We start from the raw sequence: 15,620 nt of genomic DNA on the forward strand, positions 1-15,620 counted from the left end.
CAATATGGGGTTGCACTGCATGAACAGATTTAAGTCGCCAGCAAAGGGCTTTGTTTTTGCTTCCAGGAGAAAGGACGAGCTTCGGCGCCGCCAGCCTCCCGGCTCGTGGGTCGCCGGCCGCGCTTTGGAAAGGGCCTGTACATCGCCGGCGGCCCCGGAGTCTGAGTGCGAAGCCCTCATTAACTTTCCGGGGTGCCCGGGCCGCCCGCCAGCCCCGCCCGGGTCCTCCGGTGCCCCCGGCCACCCGCGTGCCCCCGCCAGGCCCGGGACCCGGACTCGCGTCTCCGGGGGCGGGGCCGGGGGCGGGGCGGGAGCTGGGGGCGGGGCAGGGGGCGGGGCCGGAGCGGGGGGCGGGGACTCGGGAGGGGCCGCGGCGCGGCTGCTGGTGCCGCTGCGGGAGAGGAGGAAGCGGCGCGTCCCCTGAGGCGTGCGCCGGGACGGACCGCGGGACGGACGGACGGACGCGCGCGGAGGGAGAGGGCCGGGGCCGAGGTCGGGCCCGGCGGGGGCGCGGGCGGCGCCGGGGAGGGGGCGGCAGCGAGGGGAGCCCGGGCCCGCGGGAGGGAGGCGGGGCGCGGGGCGCGGGGCGCGGGCCCGGCGCTGGCTCCGCTCGGGGTCGGGCCGAGACCCCTCCCCTGGCCCGGCGGGCGCGCGGCGAGCGCGCTCCGGCTGCGGAAAGCGGAGCCCCAGACTCCCTTCTTTTCCGGTCTCTTTTCTTTCCAATCAGCGAGAAATAAACACCCGGGAAGGTAAAACAATAGCGGGGCCACCTGGGACGCGTCGCGCGCGGAGCTCCCACGGTCCGGGCGGGGGCCGGCAGTCGCGGCCCCTCGGCGGAGGGTGGGGCTACCCGCGGCGCCCGGGCTCGGTAGGAGGTGACGGGGACTCCCAGGAGTGAAGCCTTTGGTGAAAGTATTTCAGGAACAATCGGGCTTCCCGCTGTTGCCCTTCTCTGGGCAGGGAAACTGAGGCGGAGGGAAAGACAGCGACTTGCCCAAGGTCAGAATGCAGAGGCTGACTGTCCTGGCCCAGGAACCGGCCCCGGGTGTCCGGACCAGCTCAGCGCGCAGCCCCTCTGGGTGTTGCAGCCTTGCGTTTGATGAAAATCTCTGTTGTGTTTGTTATAGAAATCTGCTGGCGCTGGGGACCGCTTCAGGGCTGCGGAACGCCAACTTGCTTCGCGTGCTCCAGGCAGGTGTGGGGCAGGTGGCGCCTCCGTGACCTACCACCATGGATGGAAACGGACTTTTTGGTGAAGAAACCCAAACGGTTGATGCCAGCCAGGGTGATATGGCCGTCAAAGGTTTTGACAAAACCTGTTCTGTTCCCTTTGGGGAATCCGAATGAGGGAGATCACAGACACCTTCACTGGGAAGCCAAGGACATTTCTGTATAATCAGTGGATGAAAGGATTTTCTCAGACTCTTTTTTCCCTGTTCCTGGAGGATTAATCCACTGCAAGCTACAATTCCAGTGGAAACTGCAAGGCACACGATGTAGCAGCAGCCGGGAGCGCCTTTGGAATTGTTGTGGACCCTTCCTGTAGCATAGGGGAGTTTTCACACATGCCTCCACCCCTCCCCTTCCCCTCTACCCCCTCCTTTCTGATCTCTTCTCTTTAATTTGTTCCCATTTTTCTGAGTTAAGTTCAGTTTCCAAAACTGTTCTCTGGAGCTATAAGTGGATTGCCAGAAATGAGAGATTAGGAGCTGGGAGAAGAGGAAGCGCCCTGTGTTGTGTCTCCTGGAGGCTGCCGACATGAAGTGCTTTTTCCCGGTGCTGAGCTGTCTGGCTGTGCTGGGTAAGTGGCTCTGCTTATCAGTGCAATCGATGTGAAAGTTTAACCTGCTCTTGGTTCCTGTAATTTCTTTTTCATTAACACTAGGCTTTGGGGGACACCGGGAGACAGCCGGTGTGTGTCACAGGTTGCAGTTGAGTACCAGAAGGCCCGTTTCTGACCCAGGAGCAACGGGGGAATATCATTTATTGTCTTTAAGAAGGAACATTTGCTGTTCTTAAAGTGTCCGTCTTGGGCCCTGGGGTGAGGTCCTGCCTCTGCACATCTCTGGTTTAGGGACTTCCTATGGCTGGTGGGCTGCTGTCTTGTAGCATGACAAACATGGATGCTCTCGTGTTTTCACTTCTTTGTTGGCCTGAATTGATTCCTGATTGGGAGCGGGAACATAATTCCCCTCTGTCTCGAAAGTTGGTTCGCTGTTAATGATGGTGCGTTTTTTGAGGTGGAAATGGGAGTAAGTGGGATGGGGGTTGAAGGGATGCTTTGCCTACCTGAGTGGCGTGTAGGCTAAAAATGGGAGGGCAGTAGTCCTGTGTCTCCTCACCAAGGAAGCTTAGATCACAGTTCTGGGAGAAAGAGAGTCTGAAGTAAAGGAAGCTGCCTGGTAGGGGAAGTGCTGGGATTGGCTTTTGTGCTCCCACTAAAGATCAGAATGCTTAGAGTAGGAAGAAGAAACTATGGCCCTGAGAGGTGAACTTTTGACACCTCTCTTAAGGATCCGCATGAAGAGGCCCCAGCAGAGAGGCCCCTCTGCTCAACAATTGCCTATTTTTATGCCATTGAGTCCTGTCTTCAGCTTGATGTCCTAGAACACCTCTCAGGTCTAGGATAAACTTCATTGCCAGGATTTGGTGCCAGTCTCTTTCCCCATCTGAGACCTCATGCAAGAGCACACCCTCTGCCCTCTCTGTAAGGCTCAGTTCTCTGTGTTCAGAAGGGATTATGATTGTTGCTTGCAGGGTTCACATCTCCAAATCTAGGTGTCTTGCACATAGAGGACTTACTGGTGATCTGTGGGTGGTGGAGATTGCTTCCGTACGTTGTCTACACCCTTGCAATAGTTAGCAGGTCTGTGGGAAGAGAATGGACTTTAGAATTAGGGGAACTGAGTTCCTATCCCAGCTTCACCATGACTGACATCTGAATATCAATAAAACAGAAACAATAAAACAAGGGAAGGTGTGACAATTAGAGGATATAGGGTGTCCTAAATGCCTTGACTGCCTTAAATAAGGTCTGAAACTCATAATAGATTTGTTCAATCTGTGGTTCTCAAACTCTTGTGTACATTTTGGAATCACTGGGGAAGCTTTTAAAAATTCTGATTTCAGGCAACAATCCAGATCAGTGAAAGCAAACTCGCTTGCGGGGTAGGACCCAGGTATCAGCCTTTGAGCTCTCAGGTAATTCCACGCATGGTTCAGTTAGAGAACCAGTGGGCGAGTTCACTAGGGCCAGTACTCCGCCACCCAGCGCAGGCAGACACCCTGTTGGCAGTGAGTTTAGTCATCTTCTGTTCAGCTGTGGGCTGGGATACAGGCAGTGTCTCTGTGTCACCTGTATGCCCAGGCAGAGTCAAGAAGGCAGGGAGCCCTCCATTTGCTAGTTTCTTCATGTTGGAACTATATTTGTTGTACTGTATGTGTCATTCGCTTACTGTCTGGGTTTACATCAGCAATTAGTGATTCATGTGGATTCAACAGGACACAAACAAGGAAAGCCCTTGGGGAGGTTTGGATGGGGGGTGGGGTGTGTGGCTTAGGAGGGAAAGAGGGCTGAGTGGCAGGGTGGGGCCGGGGCAGGAGAAGTAACCATGAATGGGAAAACCAGGCAATGTGACATTTGTGCCTTTTGTTTCTTCTGACTGCTTAAGAAATGTAAGGCTTCCTGCTGGTCCCCCTGCTGTTAGCTCTCTGGGCCACTCTGTGGAGTGGAGCTCGGGCCCTGGCACCTGGCAGGTGCTGTGATTTTCCCTCCACCCCCACCTTCATGTGTAAACTGGTGCCATGGAGGAAAATGAGCTTCAGGGTGGCTTTAAAGGGGGCACGGTGGCAGACGCCCAGATGCGGCTGAAGTGGGAAGGTTTGGAACTGTAGGCGTGCATGTGGATCTCTGCCTGATTCCGAGCCCCGCTGGTGGAACCTTGTCTTTCTCTTCACCTGGTGGGTTTCAGTATGGCGGAAAGGAGGCCTGGCTACCACTTTCTTAATCTGAGAGAGGCAGAAGGCATTTGGGGAGGGAGCAAAACCCATGCTGGGGTCTTATTTCCTGCCCGCAGTCTGATGTGGTCTGATTCATGTGTCAGCGTTCTTGCTGTGTAATGTGAATTAATGTGAAGTGCGAATTTAAAACAGCAAAGAATCCTAAGGTTTTAAGCTCATGTAGGTCACGTGCCTGGTCTAAAATTTTGTTTATGAAAAGTTGGGTAAGGCTAAGTGCTCTGGAAAGTGAGACTGATGGAGGTGCCAGCCTCTATAAATGGGTCTTTAGTTAGAAAACCCCATATACAGTATGTGAGGGGGTAAACAGGGTAAATCTCGGAGATGCTTTCAACTCCCTTGACATCACAGACCTGTGCTTTTCTGCTCCCGTCCTTTGCCAGTGTCGGAGCTGGGAATCAGATTCCTCTTTTTCTGTCTGTTGGGGTACTGATTCCTGCTTATTTCTTTGCCCTGCCCTTTGTTTTTGCACCTGCTCTCTTGACCTCTGTGTCTTGTTTCCTTCTGTCCTAATCCTAGGTACCTCACCCAACAAGGGTTGTGGTGGCAGGGCATGTCTCTGCCACCACAACCCTTGGTTCCAATTACAAAGCCATTTAAGCGTGGCCCTGGTTGAGCCATGAGCCTAGTAAAGTCTTTACTTGAGAATAGATGTAGCCAGAGGGGCAGAAGATTAGAGACAGAGTAGAGGCTGGTGCAGTGGTAGGAAGGGAAGGGTGACTGGAAATGTGCCTGGGAGCAGCCTGCATGAGTGACAATGACATGGGAAGATGACAGCAGTGTGGGAGAGAGAGAATAGGATTTGTGTCTGCTAGAACAGGAAGGAAATTCTCAGGAAAGAGGAATATAAGCTTTAGACACATAAAGCACATTTTGATCTTCTGCAGCCATGAAGAGTTATACCTCCCAGACCAGTGCTGATGTTGCAAACAAGATTAAATAGCTTTAAAAGTGTTAGCAGTGAAAAATGTAGCAGATTGGGACATATGAGAACGTGTAGATGGCAAATGATCATTTATGTTCTGCTCCAGAGGGATAGAAGTTCATTGGCAGAGTTTGGGAAGTCTCTTGTTTGAATAGGATAAGGCCAAGGAAGCCATCACTTACTTCCCAGTTAAAGAAGGCTTCTTAAGGGAGAGGCCAGAGGGTGCTTCTGAAAGGATTGAAAGAAACTTTGAAGTCCTGGTGGGTGTGACCTCAGAGGCAGGGCTGGAGTGATCAAAAGCAGAAGAGAAAGAGGAGGCAGAGAAAAGTGAGATATTTGGAGCAATCAGGAGAAGGGTTCTGAAAGAAAGGGATGAGGATTGTGATTTATGAATGAGCAGACACCACTGTCGTAGTAGTTGTCCCGGAGGTAGTGCACTTCCCTTTCCTGGGACCATCTGACAGGGGTGCAGGAGAAGAACATTCTTGGCAGGAGAACTTTCGGCTGCTAGGATGCCTTTCAACTGTGAGAATCATCGAGCTACCTCTGGGTATCCCCAGGGCTGTGTAAAGGTGTTGCCATCTTCTACACTTTTCATAACAGCAAGACTGCTGTTACTTCCATAACGTCAGTAATACCAGCTCTCCTAACTCTAGTCCTTACTGTGACCCAAGCCCTATATCATTCAGTTTTCAAAACAACTCTGCGAGATAGATACCTTGCATTATCACATTTTTTTTTTTTTTTTTTTTTTTGAGACGGAGTTTCGCTCTTGTTACCCAGGCTGGAGTGCAATGGCGCGATCTCGGCTCACCGCAACCTCCGCGTCCTGGGTTCAAGCAATTCTCCTGCCTCAGCCTCCTGAGTAGCTGGGATTACAGGCATGTGCCACCATGCCCAGCTAATTTTTTGTATTTTTAGTAGAGACGGGGTTTCACCATGTATGGTCTCGATCTCTCGACCTCGTGATCCACCCGCCTCGGCCTCCCAAAGTGCTGGGATTACAGGCTTGAGCCACCGCGCCCGGCCGCATTATCACATTATTATAGATGGGGAGATTGAAGCTTAGGCAGGTTAAGTAACTTGCCTAAGCTGGGCATGGTGGCTCATGCCTGCAATCCAAGCACTTCGGGAGGCTGAGGTGCATGGATCACTTGTGGTCAGGACTTCAAGACTAGCCTAGCCAACATGGTGAAACCATGTCTCTACTAAAGATACAAAAATTAGCCAGGCATGGTGGTGCGTGCCTGTAATCCCAGTTACTTGGGAGGCTGAAGCAGGAGAATCGCTTGCAACTGGGAGGCGGAGGTTGCAGTGAGACAAGATTGTGCCATTGCATTCCAGCCTGGGCAACAGAGCGAGACTCTGTCTCAAAAAAAAAAACAGTAACTTGCTTAAGATAGATTGCCGACAGTGTTAGGGCTCCAAGCCCCTTCTGTCTTGCCCTCTATTCCCAAGATGATTTCATGGTCTAAGATGAGTCTTCTAGCCCCAGCCATCAGAAAGGAAGAAGAGGGCTAGTGAAGGATAGGACCTCTTCATGTAGGGATAGTTAACGGGAAGTTATACACATCACTTCTGCTAACGTTCTCATTGGCTAGAACCTAGTCATGTGACCACACTTAGCAGCAAAAGGGCTGGAAAAATATGCTTATCTTGAGGGTCATGTGTCCTGAGAAAAAATTGGGATTCTATGACTGTAGGGAAAAAAGAGAACAGATTTTGGAGAACAGCTGCCCGTCTCTGCCATAGTCACAAAGCTAAAAAGTGGCAGAGGAGGGCTTTGAAGTCAGGACCGTTTGGTTCCAAATCCTGCATTCTTTCATCTAATAAGCTATTCCCTTTTCTGAGGCCGAGCCTCTGGCCCCTAAGAAGGCTCGTTAGGAAGGCATGAGCTAGATGAACTATTTGTTTCATAGGAAGCAACCTACATCAGCATATAATTAAACACTACATGTTGTGGTTTTATCAGTGAGTACTAAAGTGTTGGTAGAATGCTTGTAAACCAGTCACTGTGCTAAACACTTTACATAGCAAGACCTTCTGTATAAAGTTCTTAAAGACCATCCCTGTCATGTTCATTACTGTAGCCCCAGAACTCAGCCTTGTGCCTTGCAAAGTAAGCAAGTTTTCAGTTAATTTTTTGATGAGTGAATGGTTTCACAAGGTAGGTGTTGTTTCTGTGTTGGCTTCCTTGATCAAGGTAAAGGAGATTTACGACCCTTTTCCCCTAAACACAATAATGTTCAAAGGAAAAGAGCTGGAAATTGGCAGAATCTGAATTCGAATTCATATTTGTCTGATTGTAGAGCTTCTTAACCTTTTTTTGTGTCATGGATCCTTTTGGCATTCTGTTGAAACCTATGGACCCCTTCTGAGCATAACATTTTAAAATGCATATGTGGCTGGGCGTGGTGGTTCAGAATGCCTGTAATCCCAGCACTTTGGGAGGCCAAGGCAGGTGGATCACCTGAGGTCTGGAGTTTGAGACCAGCTTGGCCAACATGGTGAAACCCCATCTCTACTAAAAATACAAAAATTAGCAGGGTTTGGTGGCACGTTTGTAATTGCAGCTACTTGGGAGGCTGAAGCAGGAGAATTGCTTGAACCTGGAGGTTGCCATGAGCTGAGATTGCGCCACTGCACTGCAGCCTGGGTGACTCTGTCTCAGAAAAAAAAAAAAAAAAAAGCATATTTAGGCCAGGTGTGGTGACTCACTCCTGTAATCCTAGCACTTTGGGTGGCAGAAGCGGCCAGATCGCTTGAGCTCAGGAGTTCCAGACCAGCCTGGGCAACATAGTGAGACCCCCCCATCTCTATCTACAGACTCATACAGAGTTCATAGTAAAGTTCGATGCAGGTGATGGTTGTTGGGGAAGACACTCAGAAAGAGAACATGGGCTGAGTGTTCAGAAATGATCAGGATTTGGATGGGGAGGGCATTCCATTCTCAGTTGAGTTCTGATAATGTGAAGGCCTCAGCAGGCATAGTGATTGTGGGGTGGCCCTTTATAGACTGGAGAAGTGACTGCCAGTGGTTTTAAGGACCAGTTTAGGTGGGGTGATGCTGGGCACAGAGAACTGGTTTAAATTATAATGAGTCTGGGATTTAGGTTTAGAGTAAGTTCCAGAACCCAGGCTGCGGTTGCTGAGCCCAGGCTTGGGAACTGGAGAAAGCAGTCGCAGTTGCTGACCTCTCATGGTCCCCGGCTTTGGGCATGTAGTGCTTCCTTAGTTATGACTCCTTGATTAATATTTTTAGCTTCTGGCCAGGCACAGTGGCTCATGCCTATAATCCTAGCACTTTGGGAGGCTGAAGCAGGAGGATCACTTGAGCTCAGGAGTTTATGACCAGCCTGAGCAATACAACGAGAGCTCATCTTACTAAAAAATCAAGAACAGCTGGGCATGGTTATACACCACTTTATCTCAGTTTCTTTGGAAGTCGAGGTGGGAAGAATCGCTTGAGCCCATATGGTCGAGGCTGCAGTGAGCTGTGATCGCACTACTGCACTCTAGCCTGGGTGGCAGAGTGAGACCCTATCTCAAAAAAATGTGTGTGTGTGTGTGTGTGTGTTTAGGTTCCTGTGGGAGTTCCTCATTTTGTGTGTGTGTGTGTGTGTGTTTTTGTGTGTGTGTGTGTGTGTGTGTGTGTGTGTGTTTAGGTTCCTGTGGGAGTTCTCATTTGCCATGAGTGGACACCTGCTTCTTTACTGCCTCAAAGTGAACACAGCTATTCCTTGTAAAGGATTGGTTTTTACTTTAAGGAAATTTAGAACACCTGTGTGTGAATGCCCCCTGATTTTCAAAGAAATGAGTGGTTGCATCAAAATCAAGCTTACATTTGTAGAAAATCACATGTTGCCAAATTATCTCATCAAGAACCCTTTATTAAGTGACTAATTGTGGACCATGGTGGCAGGCACTTAACAAAGACCATGGCAGTAGACCTCCCTTAACTGGAACCCTCAGTTAAGTGGGATTTTGTTTTTATTTTTGAACTCCACCTTCAGAAGGGCAAAAATCACGAGATGTGGTAGCAAGGGTTTATTCTAGAAATTAGCTTCCAAGCAATTGTCAGCCCAGTCTCTGTGTCTTCCGCATCTATAATTATAGTAGCAGAAGAGAATGGTGAGCCTGAGGCACTGCAAGATCCTAAATCAAAGATTAAATCATATTAACTCTACCCTGGCTGGAAAGTGGTCAGATGTATTTTAAAAAGCTTTATGCTAGGCTTTATAATAACGAGAGTTGAAGCAAGGTTTCCACCTAACCCTCCAATTAAATTCACCGGAAGACCCCATGCCCATCATCCAGACGACCAGGGCTTTGCTGAACACCACCTGTCCCTGCCCTCTAGGAGAGGTTATCCAAGGCCAGCAGTGAAACAGTCAATCAATTTGCAAATGGACAGGAAGACACTGATAGGTCGTGCTTGCTGAGGGTAGGTGTCTACTGGGGGAGAGGTGGCCAGGCAAGTCTGTTTTTGTTTTCAGTTTAACAGGAGTGAAGAGGAGGCCAAAGTAATTTCTGAGAGGTCAATCTGGAAAGGCCTTTGGAAGGGCCGGAATTTTAGGCATTTTTTTTAAGTAATAGGAGAGTTTTGTCCTGGTGAAATTGTGGAGGAGAGGATATGCTGGGTGCTTCTAAAGGGGTGGAGAAACCTCAGTGACCTGGGCTGGGAACCCTAAGGGTGTATGTCTGTAAAAATTGACGCAATTGGCCAGGCATGGTGGCTCACACTTGTAATCCCAGCAGCTTGGGAGCCTGAGACGGGTGGATTATGAGGTCAGAAGTTCGAGACCAGCCTGGACAAAATGGTGAAACCCCATCTCTACTACAAATACAAAAAGTAGCTGAGTGTGGTGGTACACACCTGTAATCCTAGCTACTGGGGAGGTTGAGGCAGGAGAATGGCTTGAACCCAGGAGGTGGAGGTTGCAGTGAGCTGAGATTGTGCCACTGCACTCCAGCCTGGGTGACAGAGCAAGATTACGTCTTTAAAAATAAACAAAACAAAACAAAACAAAACAAAAAACTGGCACAGTCACTTGTCATGAAGACTGGGTATTTGGGCCAGAGACAGGTGAGTGACATCAGAAAGCTGTGAGTGGATATCCTAGAAGGCCACTAAGAGGAGGAGCCAGGAATGGTACCAGACATTTCTGAAGGTGGGGGAGCCCAGAGATAGAAGCGAAGCTGACCCTGGTTCTGGACTGAAGCAAGAGCTTCTGTGTATCTGTCAAAACATAATCAGGCCAGGTGAGGTGGCTCACGCCTGTAATTCCAGTGCTTTAGGAGGCTGTGGCAGGTGGATCGCCTGAGGTCAAGAGTTCCAAGACCAGCCTGACCAACATGGTGAAACCCTGTCTCTACTAAAAAACGCAAAAAATTAGCCAGGTGTGATAGTGGGTGCCTGTAATCCCAGCTACTTGGGAGGCTGAGGCAGGAGAATTGCTTGTACCCAGGAGGTGGAATTTGCAATGAGCCGAGATTGTGCTATTGCATTCCAGCCTGGACAACAAGAGCACAAACACACAAAAATTCAATCTCAAAAACAAAACTAAAACATGAAACCATAATCAGAGCAAAGACATTCTAACAAAACTGTAAACTCAGAGAAATTAGTGACCATTCCTCTAGTGATGCCTGCTTCCTGTCAACTTTCAGGCGTCCAGGCCTTCTCTTTATTAAAACAGAAAAAACAATCTGATACCAGTTGCGTTTTCCTTCTTTGATGCAGTGCAGTTAGCCCAGGCTTGCCTTAAGTTGGTGCTATTTTTGTGTATTTAATTCTGTTTTTGCATGTGACCCATTGTCTGATGCTCCAGTGTGCAGTCTGCTGCTTCCTTTTGATAGCGACTCTAAGCACACGGTCTCTGCTCTAGGCAGGGCACTGGGTACGCCTGTGGCATCGCTGATGCCATGACATGAGGCATGAGGAAGGCTTCTCACTTCACTTCTTAGGGACCCATTTTAATAACTCTCCTTCCCCCAGGAGTTCCATATTTTGAAATCTTTTGTTTCCCAGACAATTAGGGAGTAATTAAACATTTTTTTCCCACATGATAACCAGTATGGTCATTCACACTTGATACAGTCCAATTCTAAAGCAATATTAGTCTGGTGGTCTGGGTTATGGATGACCAAAACACATAGATGTTTGACCCATTAGGTCCCTTAGCCCTGTGGTTAGGAAAAGTGGGGTTGGTGATTTTGAAATCTCTAAGGTCATCAGCTTCCCAACCCCATATTCTGCTTTGGGCCTTAGGAACCTTGGACAGCCTGGGTTGTGTTTGCCCACTACTTGTTTGCAATGGTGACCTTAATTGACCTTGCTAGGTAGCACTTTTCAGCGGGGAGAGGGAAGGAGATACAGAATTGAGCAGTTATCATTCTCTGTGGGTCAGACCACACCTGCTCTTTCCCAGGCAGGTACAATCTATTCCTTTTTCAAAAGACTTTTAGAGAATGAATTTTCACAGTCTTTTTCGTATAATGCCCTGAAAAGGAAACCTTGATTTTCATTGAAGATTTGATTTGAAGTAAGTCATAATTTAAAACAGCAGATAAAATGCATTCGGGTAAAGTATTAGGTAAATGTAAGGTGAAGAGATACTGGTTTCTACTTCAGGAGGTAGCTTTTTTTCTTTTTTTTTTTAAAGACAGAACTTCACTCTGTTACCCAGGCTGGAGTGCAGTAGCACAATCTTGGCTCACTGCAACCTCAGTCTTCTGGGTTTAAGTGATTCTCCTGCCTCCACCTCCCGAGTAGCTGGGACTGCAAGTGCCCTCCACCACGACCGGCTAATTTTTGTATTTTTAGTAGAAAAGGGGTTTCACCATGTTGGCCAGGCTGTTCTTGAACTCCTGACCTCAGGTGATGTGCTGCCTCGGCCTCCCAAAGTGCTGGGATTACAGGCGTGAGCCACTGTGACTGGCCTAATTTTTGACTTATAATTTTTTGATGGAGGTAACGGTGACGTCAATTCTGTTACAATAATGTAAAAAGCAAAATGTAGAAGTTCCCGTCCTTGTCCATGTTCCTTATTGACTTTGATATATATTCTTTATAGTTTGGTATATATTCTTTCAGACCCTTTTCTATGTATATACTCACACAAATATATTTTTTTCTGACATAAATAGAAATCATGCAGAACATACTGTTCAACAACTTGATATTAAAGGGGTGATTTACTTCACTGTTTTTTCAGACTTAATTTTATGGCTATATCAGAACTGATTTGGTTATTTTATAGCTGGTTGAAGCTGTAATTTGTGAAATCATTGGGGAGTAGTGAGCCTCCTTCAATAACTATACAACAATAATTTTGCTGTATCAGGAGAGCAAGTAATAACAAAAATATTACCCTTAAATTTTAATGTATTTAATGAAAATAATTGACTTGTTTATTCTGCATATTTTCTTCAAAAAACACATAAATTCAGCAAATTAAGCACATCCATATTTTATATTTTATATTTTGCTATAATTTTGAAATTAGGTTAAATTAAAATGAAGCCTATTTAAAACCTGTTCAGATGACAACCATAAATACTGAATTTTGTGTCTAATTCAGTTAAGCATTCTTGTTTGTTCATGGACCAGAAAAGAAGTGTTCCTGTGTTTTAAATTCCCAAATGACTCCTCCAGATAGACAAAACTGGACTCAAGTAGCCTCTAAGGTTGCTGGCTACTGGCTCAGCATTTAAGACTTTAACCTAAAGGAAGAGAATCTTTTTTCTCAAGCTCTGCAGCAACAGTTATTGCTATAAAAAGAATACCATTTCAAAGTGGTGGGTTACTTCTTATGTTCACGGGAATGACTTTCTTTAAAATCTTTGAGAGCAAGAGCAGTTTCTTGGATGGCTCACCTTTAGACCTGATTTTTAAAATAGTTGCTCTTCTGGAGAAATGGCTATAGAATTCATGCGTCATAGCTGCCCCTCCTTAAACATCATTGTTTGACCTTCTACCCCTTATCCTGAGACCTCTGGGGGCAGTCCCTGTTCTAGTAGAATCTACTTCTACTACTTTCCTAAGAAGGCTTTCCCAAGAAGTTCATTCAACAATTTAACCAAGTGCCTACTACAAGCTCTCATTGTTCTGTTATCTCCAGTGCCACAGAATTCAAGGCTAAAATCATGACTAACATTTTCAGTAGTCACCTGATACGTATTTTTTAATCATTAATAAATAGAAGGATTAATTAAAAACACTGTGACGTCGGGGAACCCCTTTTTATTCCTGAGGTGCATCTTTTTTCTTGCCATTACTTAACCTCTTTTCTTCCTGTTTTGTTCTCAGCTCTTCTTTACAGCCTTGAGTTACCAATGCCCTGGGCCACGGTGAAGGGGGGTACCTTTAGGAGTATGATGATGAATAGCAGTGATGAGGGGAGAGTGAGGAGAAGGGAGGGGGCTTTAAGGAGGCAAAAGGGAAAACTTTCTTTCTTGAAAATACACAGATATCCCAAGTCCTCTGTGTGTGGAATGTCCTTATTACTGCTAGGGATGTTGCCTGTCTGTGGGAATTGGGAATTTCACACTTAGCTCTGAATTTCTAGGAAGCCTGAACAAAAGAGAAATAGAAATAGAGAAATCACATAATGCACACCAGAGAGGAGACAGCATCCATACCATGCTTTCTTCAGAGGAGCCTCGTGTAGGGGTGGTGAGGACAAGGCCAATCCATCTTCCCCAGCTCATACTTTGCCTCCTACAGTGTGGCCTCCCTGAGGGCACTGTGGCAAGGGAGGCTGTGGGGACATAGCCCAGGGCCCTCGGTGTGGCTCTTACAAGTTCCCAGAAGCTCCTGTAGCAGCTCAGTGAGGGGCAGGCTCTTCCAGGTCTGTTCCTTGCCAGATACCTTCTCCCAGTCTGGCGTTAACCCTACACAGGCATTGATCTGAACTTTTCTCAGAGTCACTGGTCACCTCCCAGGTAGCCAAGTGCTCCTCCTTCTCCGTGAGCCCTCTGAGACTGCAGGTCCCAGGTGGTTGTAAGCTCTGCCTGGTGGAAATCGCCAGGGTTCCAAAGCAGGTGCCTGCTGCTCTCGGGAGCCTCTGCACGGGGCCATTCTTCTCTCTACAAGCAGCACTTCTCCGAGACCTTGTTGGTTTTTCCCATCAGCTTTGTTTGGCAGTGGTTTGGTGTTGGTTTGGAGATGGTGATGTGTTGGGAATTCTGCTTCACAGATGGACATGTTTGTTAGTGTGAGGGGTGATGGCGCAGATCGATTCATTCCGGGCTTGTCCCAAACTAGGTAACCCTTCGTGACATTGTTTAGATATGATTTGCTGAACAGTTTCATAATGCCTTCTGATGTTTCAGTACAAAAATAGCTTGCTGAACAATATTGCAATCTTGTCTTCTGATATTTCATTGCGAAGAAGCAAGAGCACATTCTAAGCACCCTGTCCAGGGCTTTCTCCTTCTGTCTTTCAGAGCAGGTGATTAGCTCCAGCTCTGCATTTCAGCACCTCTCTGGCTGGGCGTCCCTCTGAACCATGCACTTCTAAAACAGAGCAACGAAATAGAGAACTCAAAATGTGCCTCTAGGCCTGAGTTCACTTTGGAAGAATCTTTGCAGATTTCATGCCCAGTCCTTTTATTTTAAAGGTGAATTGTCCCAGAGGGAAGAAAAAGACCATGGTGGCCTGGATGGGTAGAGGGTGGAAGGAGTGTTGGAAAATGCCCCTAACAGGAGATGAGAAAGACTCTGCTGCACGTCGTCTTTGTTTTAATTAAAACATTATGCAATACAAACATTCGCCTTCCCACTCTTCCCCCTACCACAGAGGAGCTGTGATTCCCATATTTGGAATTTGGGGAGAGCTGGGCCTCATGTGAAGATAAGGCCAGCTTCAGTCTCTGATTTGGGGGAAAGTAAGTAACCGTGAGAGCTTTGAGGATGGTGGCATTTATGGTGAATATATCATAATTATACGTGCCTCCTTCTCATCATTTATTCAGCACCCTTGTGTCCTAGAGCCGGTGCTATGCCCATCAGTAATCTGACTCTTGTTTTTTTCCTGCATATTTTCCCTTTTGCAAATGTATAGGCATTCAGCTTTAATCAAGTAGGCTTTTTACTCTGTGATCTGTAACGGGGATGACTGAAGTCATGTGGAGGATTTTAAGTAACTAATCTCTTAAGACATTCAGAGCATAATCTTCCCTAGCCCGTGATCATCCTGCCTGCATCCGAGAGATTTGCGAGGCTCTGCAAAGGAGGCTGGATGGGGACTTTGGCATGCTTTGGAGAGACCGGGTGTCTTCCTTGCTGGTGACAGGTTTTTGTTTGCTTTTGGCACGGAGACAAGGCCTGCTGTTCATTTACCATGTCAAGAGAGTTCAAGATGCCCCATGAATGTGACCACTGTGTTACTGAATCTCCATGCTGGTACAGAGAACAATGGCAGGCCAAACACATGAAGATGCTGTTGAGGCTCATTGATGTTTATGCAGTGTGTGTTCAGGGCTGCTTCTCAGGGAGGTGCTGCAAAATAGTTAAGAGAGTCAGTGGTGCTTGGTCAGTGGTGTTCACTGACATTTTCCCCTAAGTGATATTCGGTTAATCAAAAGATCAGAATCTAAAATTTTTTTGTGCTCTTCTTATAATTTGGATATGACTTCATATATGTATCATCTGCTGGACTAAATTGGATTACAG

The 15,620-nt window shown here is 47.5% G+C and overlaps 1 protein-coding gene across 5 annotated transcripts in view; it reads left to right on the top strand.

Annotated features, from left to right (window-relative positions):
• Positions 1-350: 350 nt before the first annotated feature.
• The window catches only part of IGSF3 (immunoglobulin superfamily member 3), a 94,432-nt gene continuing 79,162 nt past the window's right edge, over positions 351-15,620 (top strand). For 2 of the 5 annotated variants that reach the window (XM_039460848.2, XM_039460849.2), the window contains exons 1-2: positions 367-492; positions 1,128-1,801. In XM_039460848.2, the coding sequence (XP_039316782.2) occupies positions 1,759-1,801 (43 nt within the window). In that variant the 5' untranslated portion in view covers positions 367-492; positions 1,128-1,758. Of the gene's footprint in view, positions 493-698; positions 750-882; positions 1,000-1,127; positions 1,802-15,620 lie in introns of those variants that run through there. The other 3 variants (XM_039460847.2, XM_074381208.1, XM_074381209.1) reach the window with 3 other exon arrangements.

Source organism: Saimiri boliviensis, chromosome 11, assembly GCF_048565385.1.
Source record: "Saimiri boliviensis isolate mSaiBol1 chromosome 11, mSaiBol1.pri, whole genome shotgun sequence".
NCBI lineage: Eukaryota > Metazoa > Chordata > Mammalia > Primates > Cebidae > Saimiri > Saimiri boliviensis.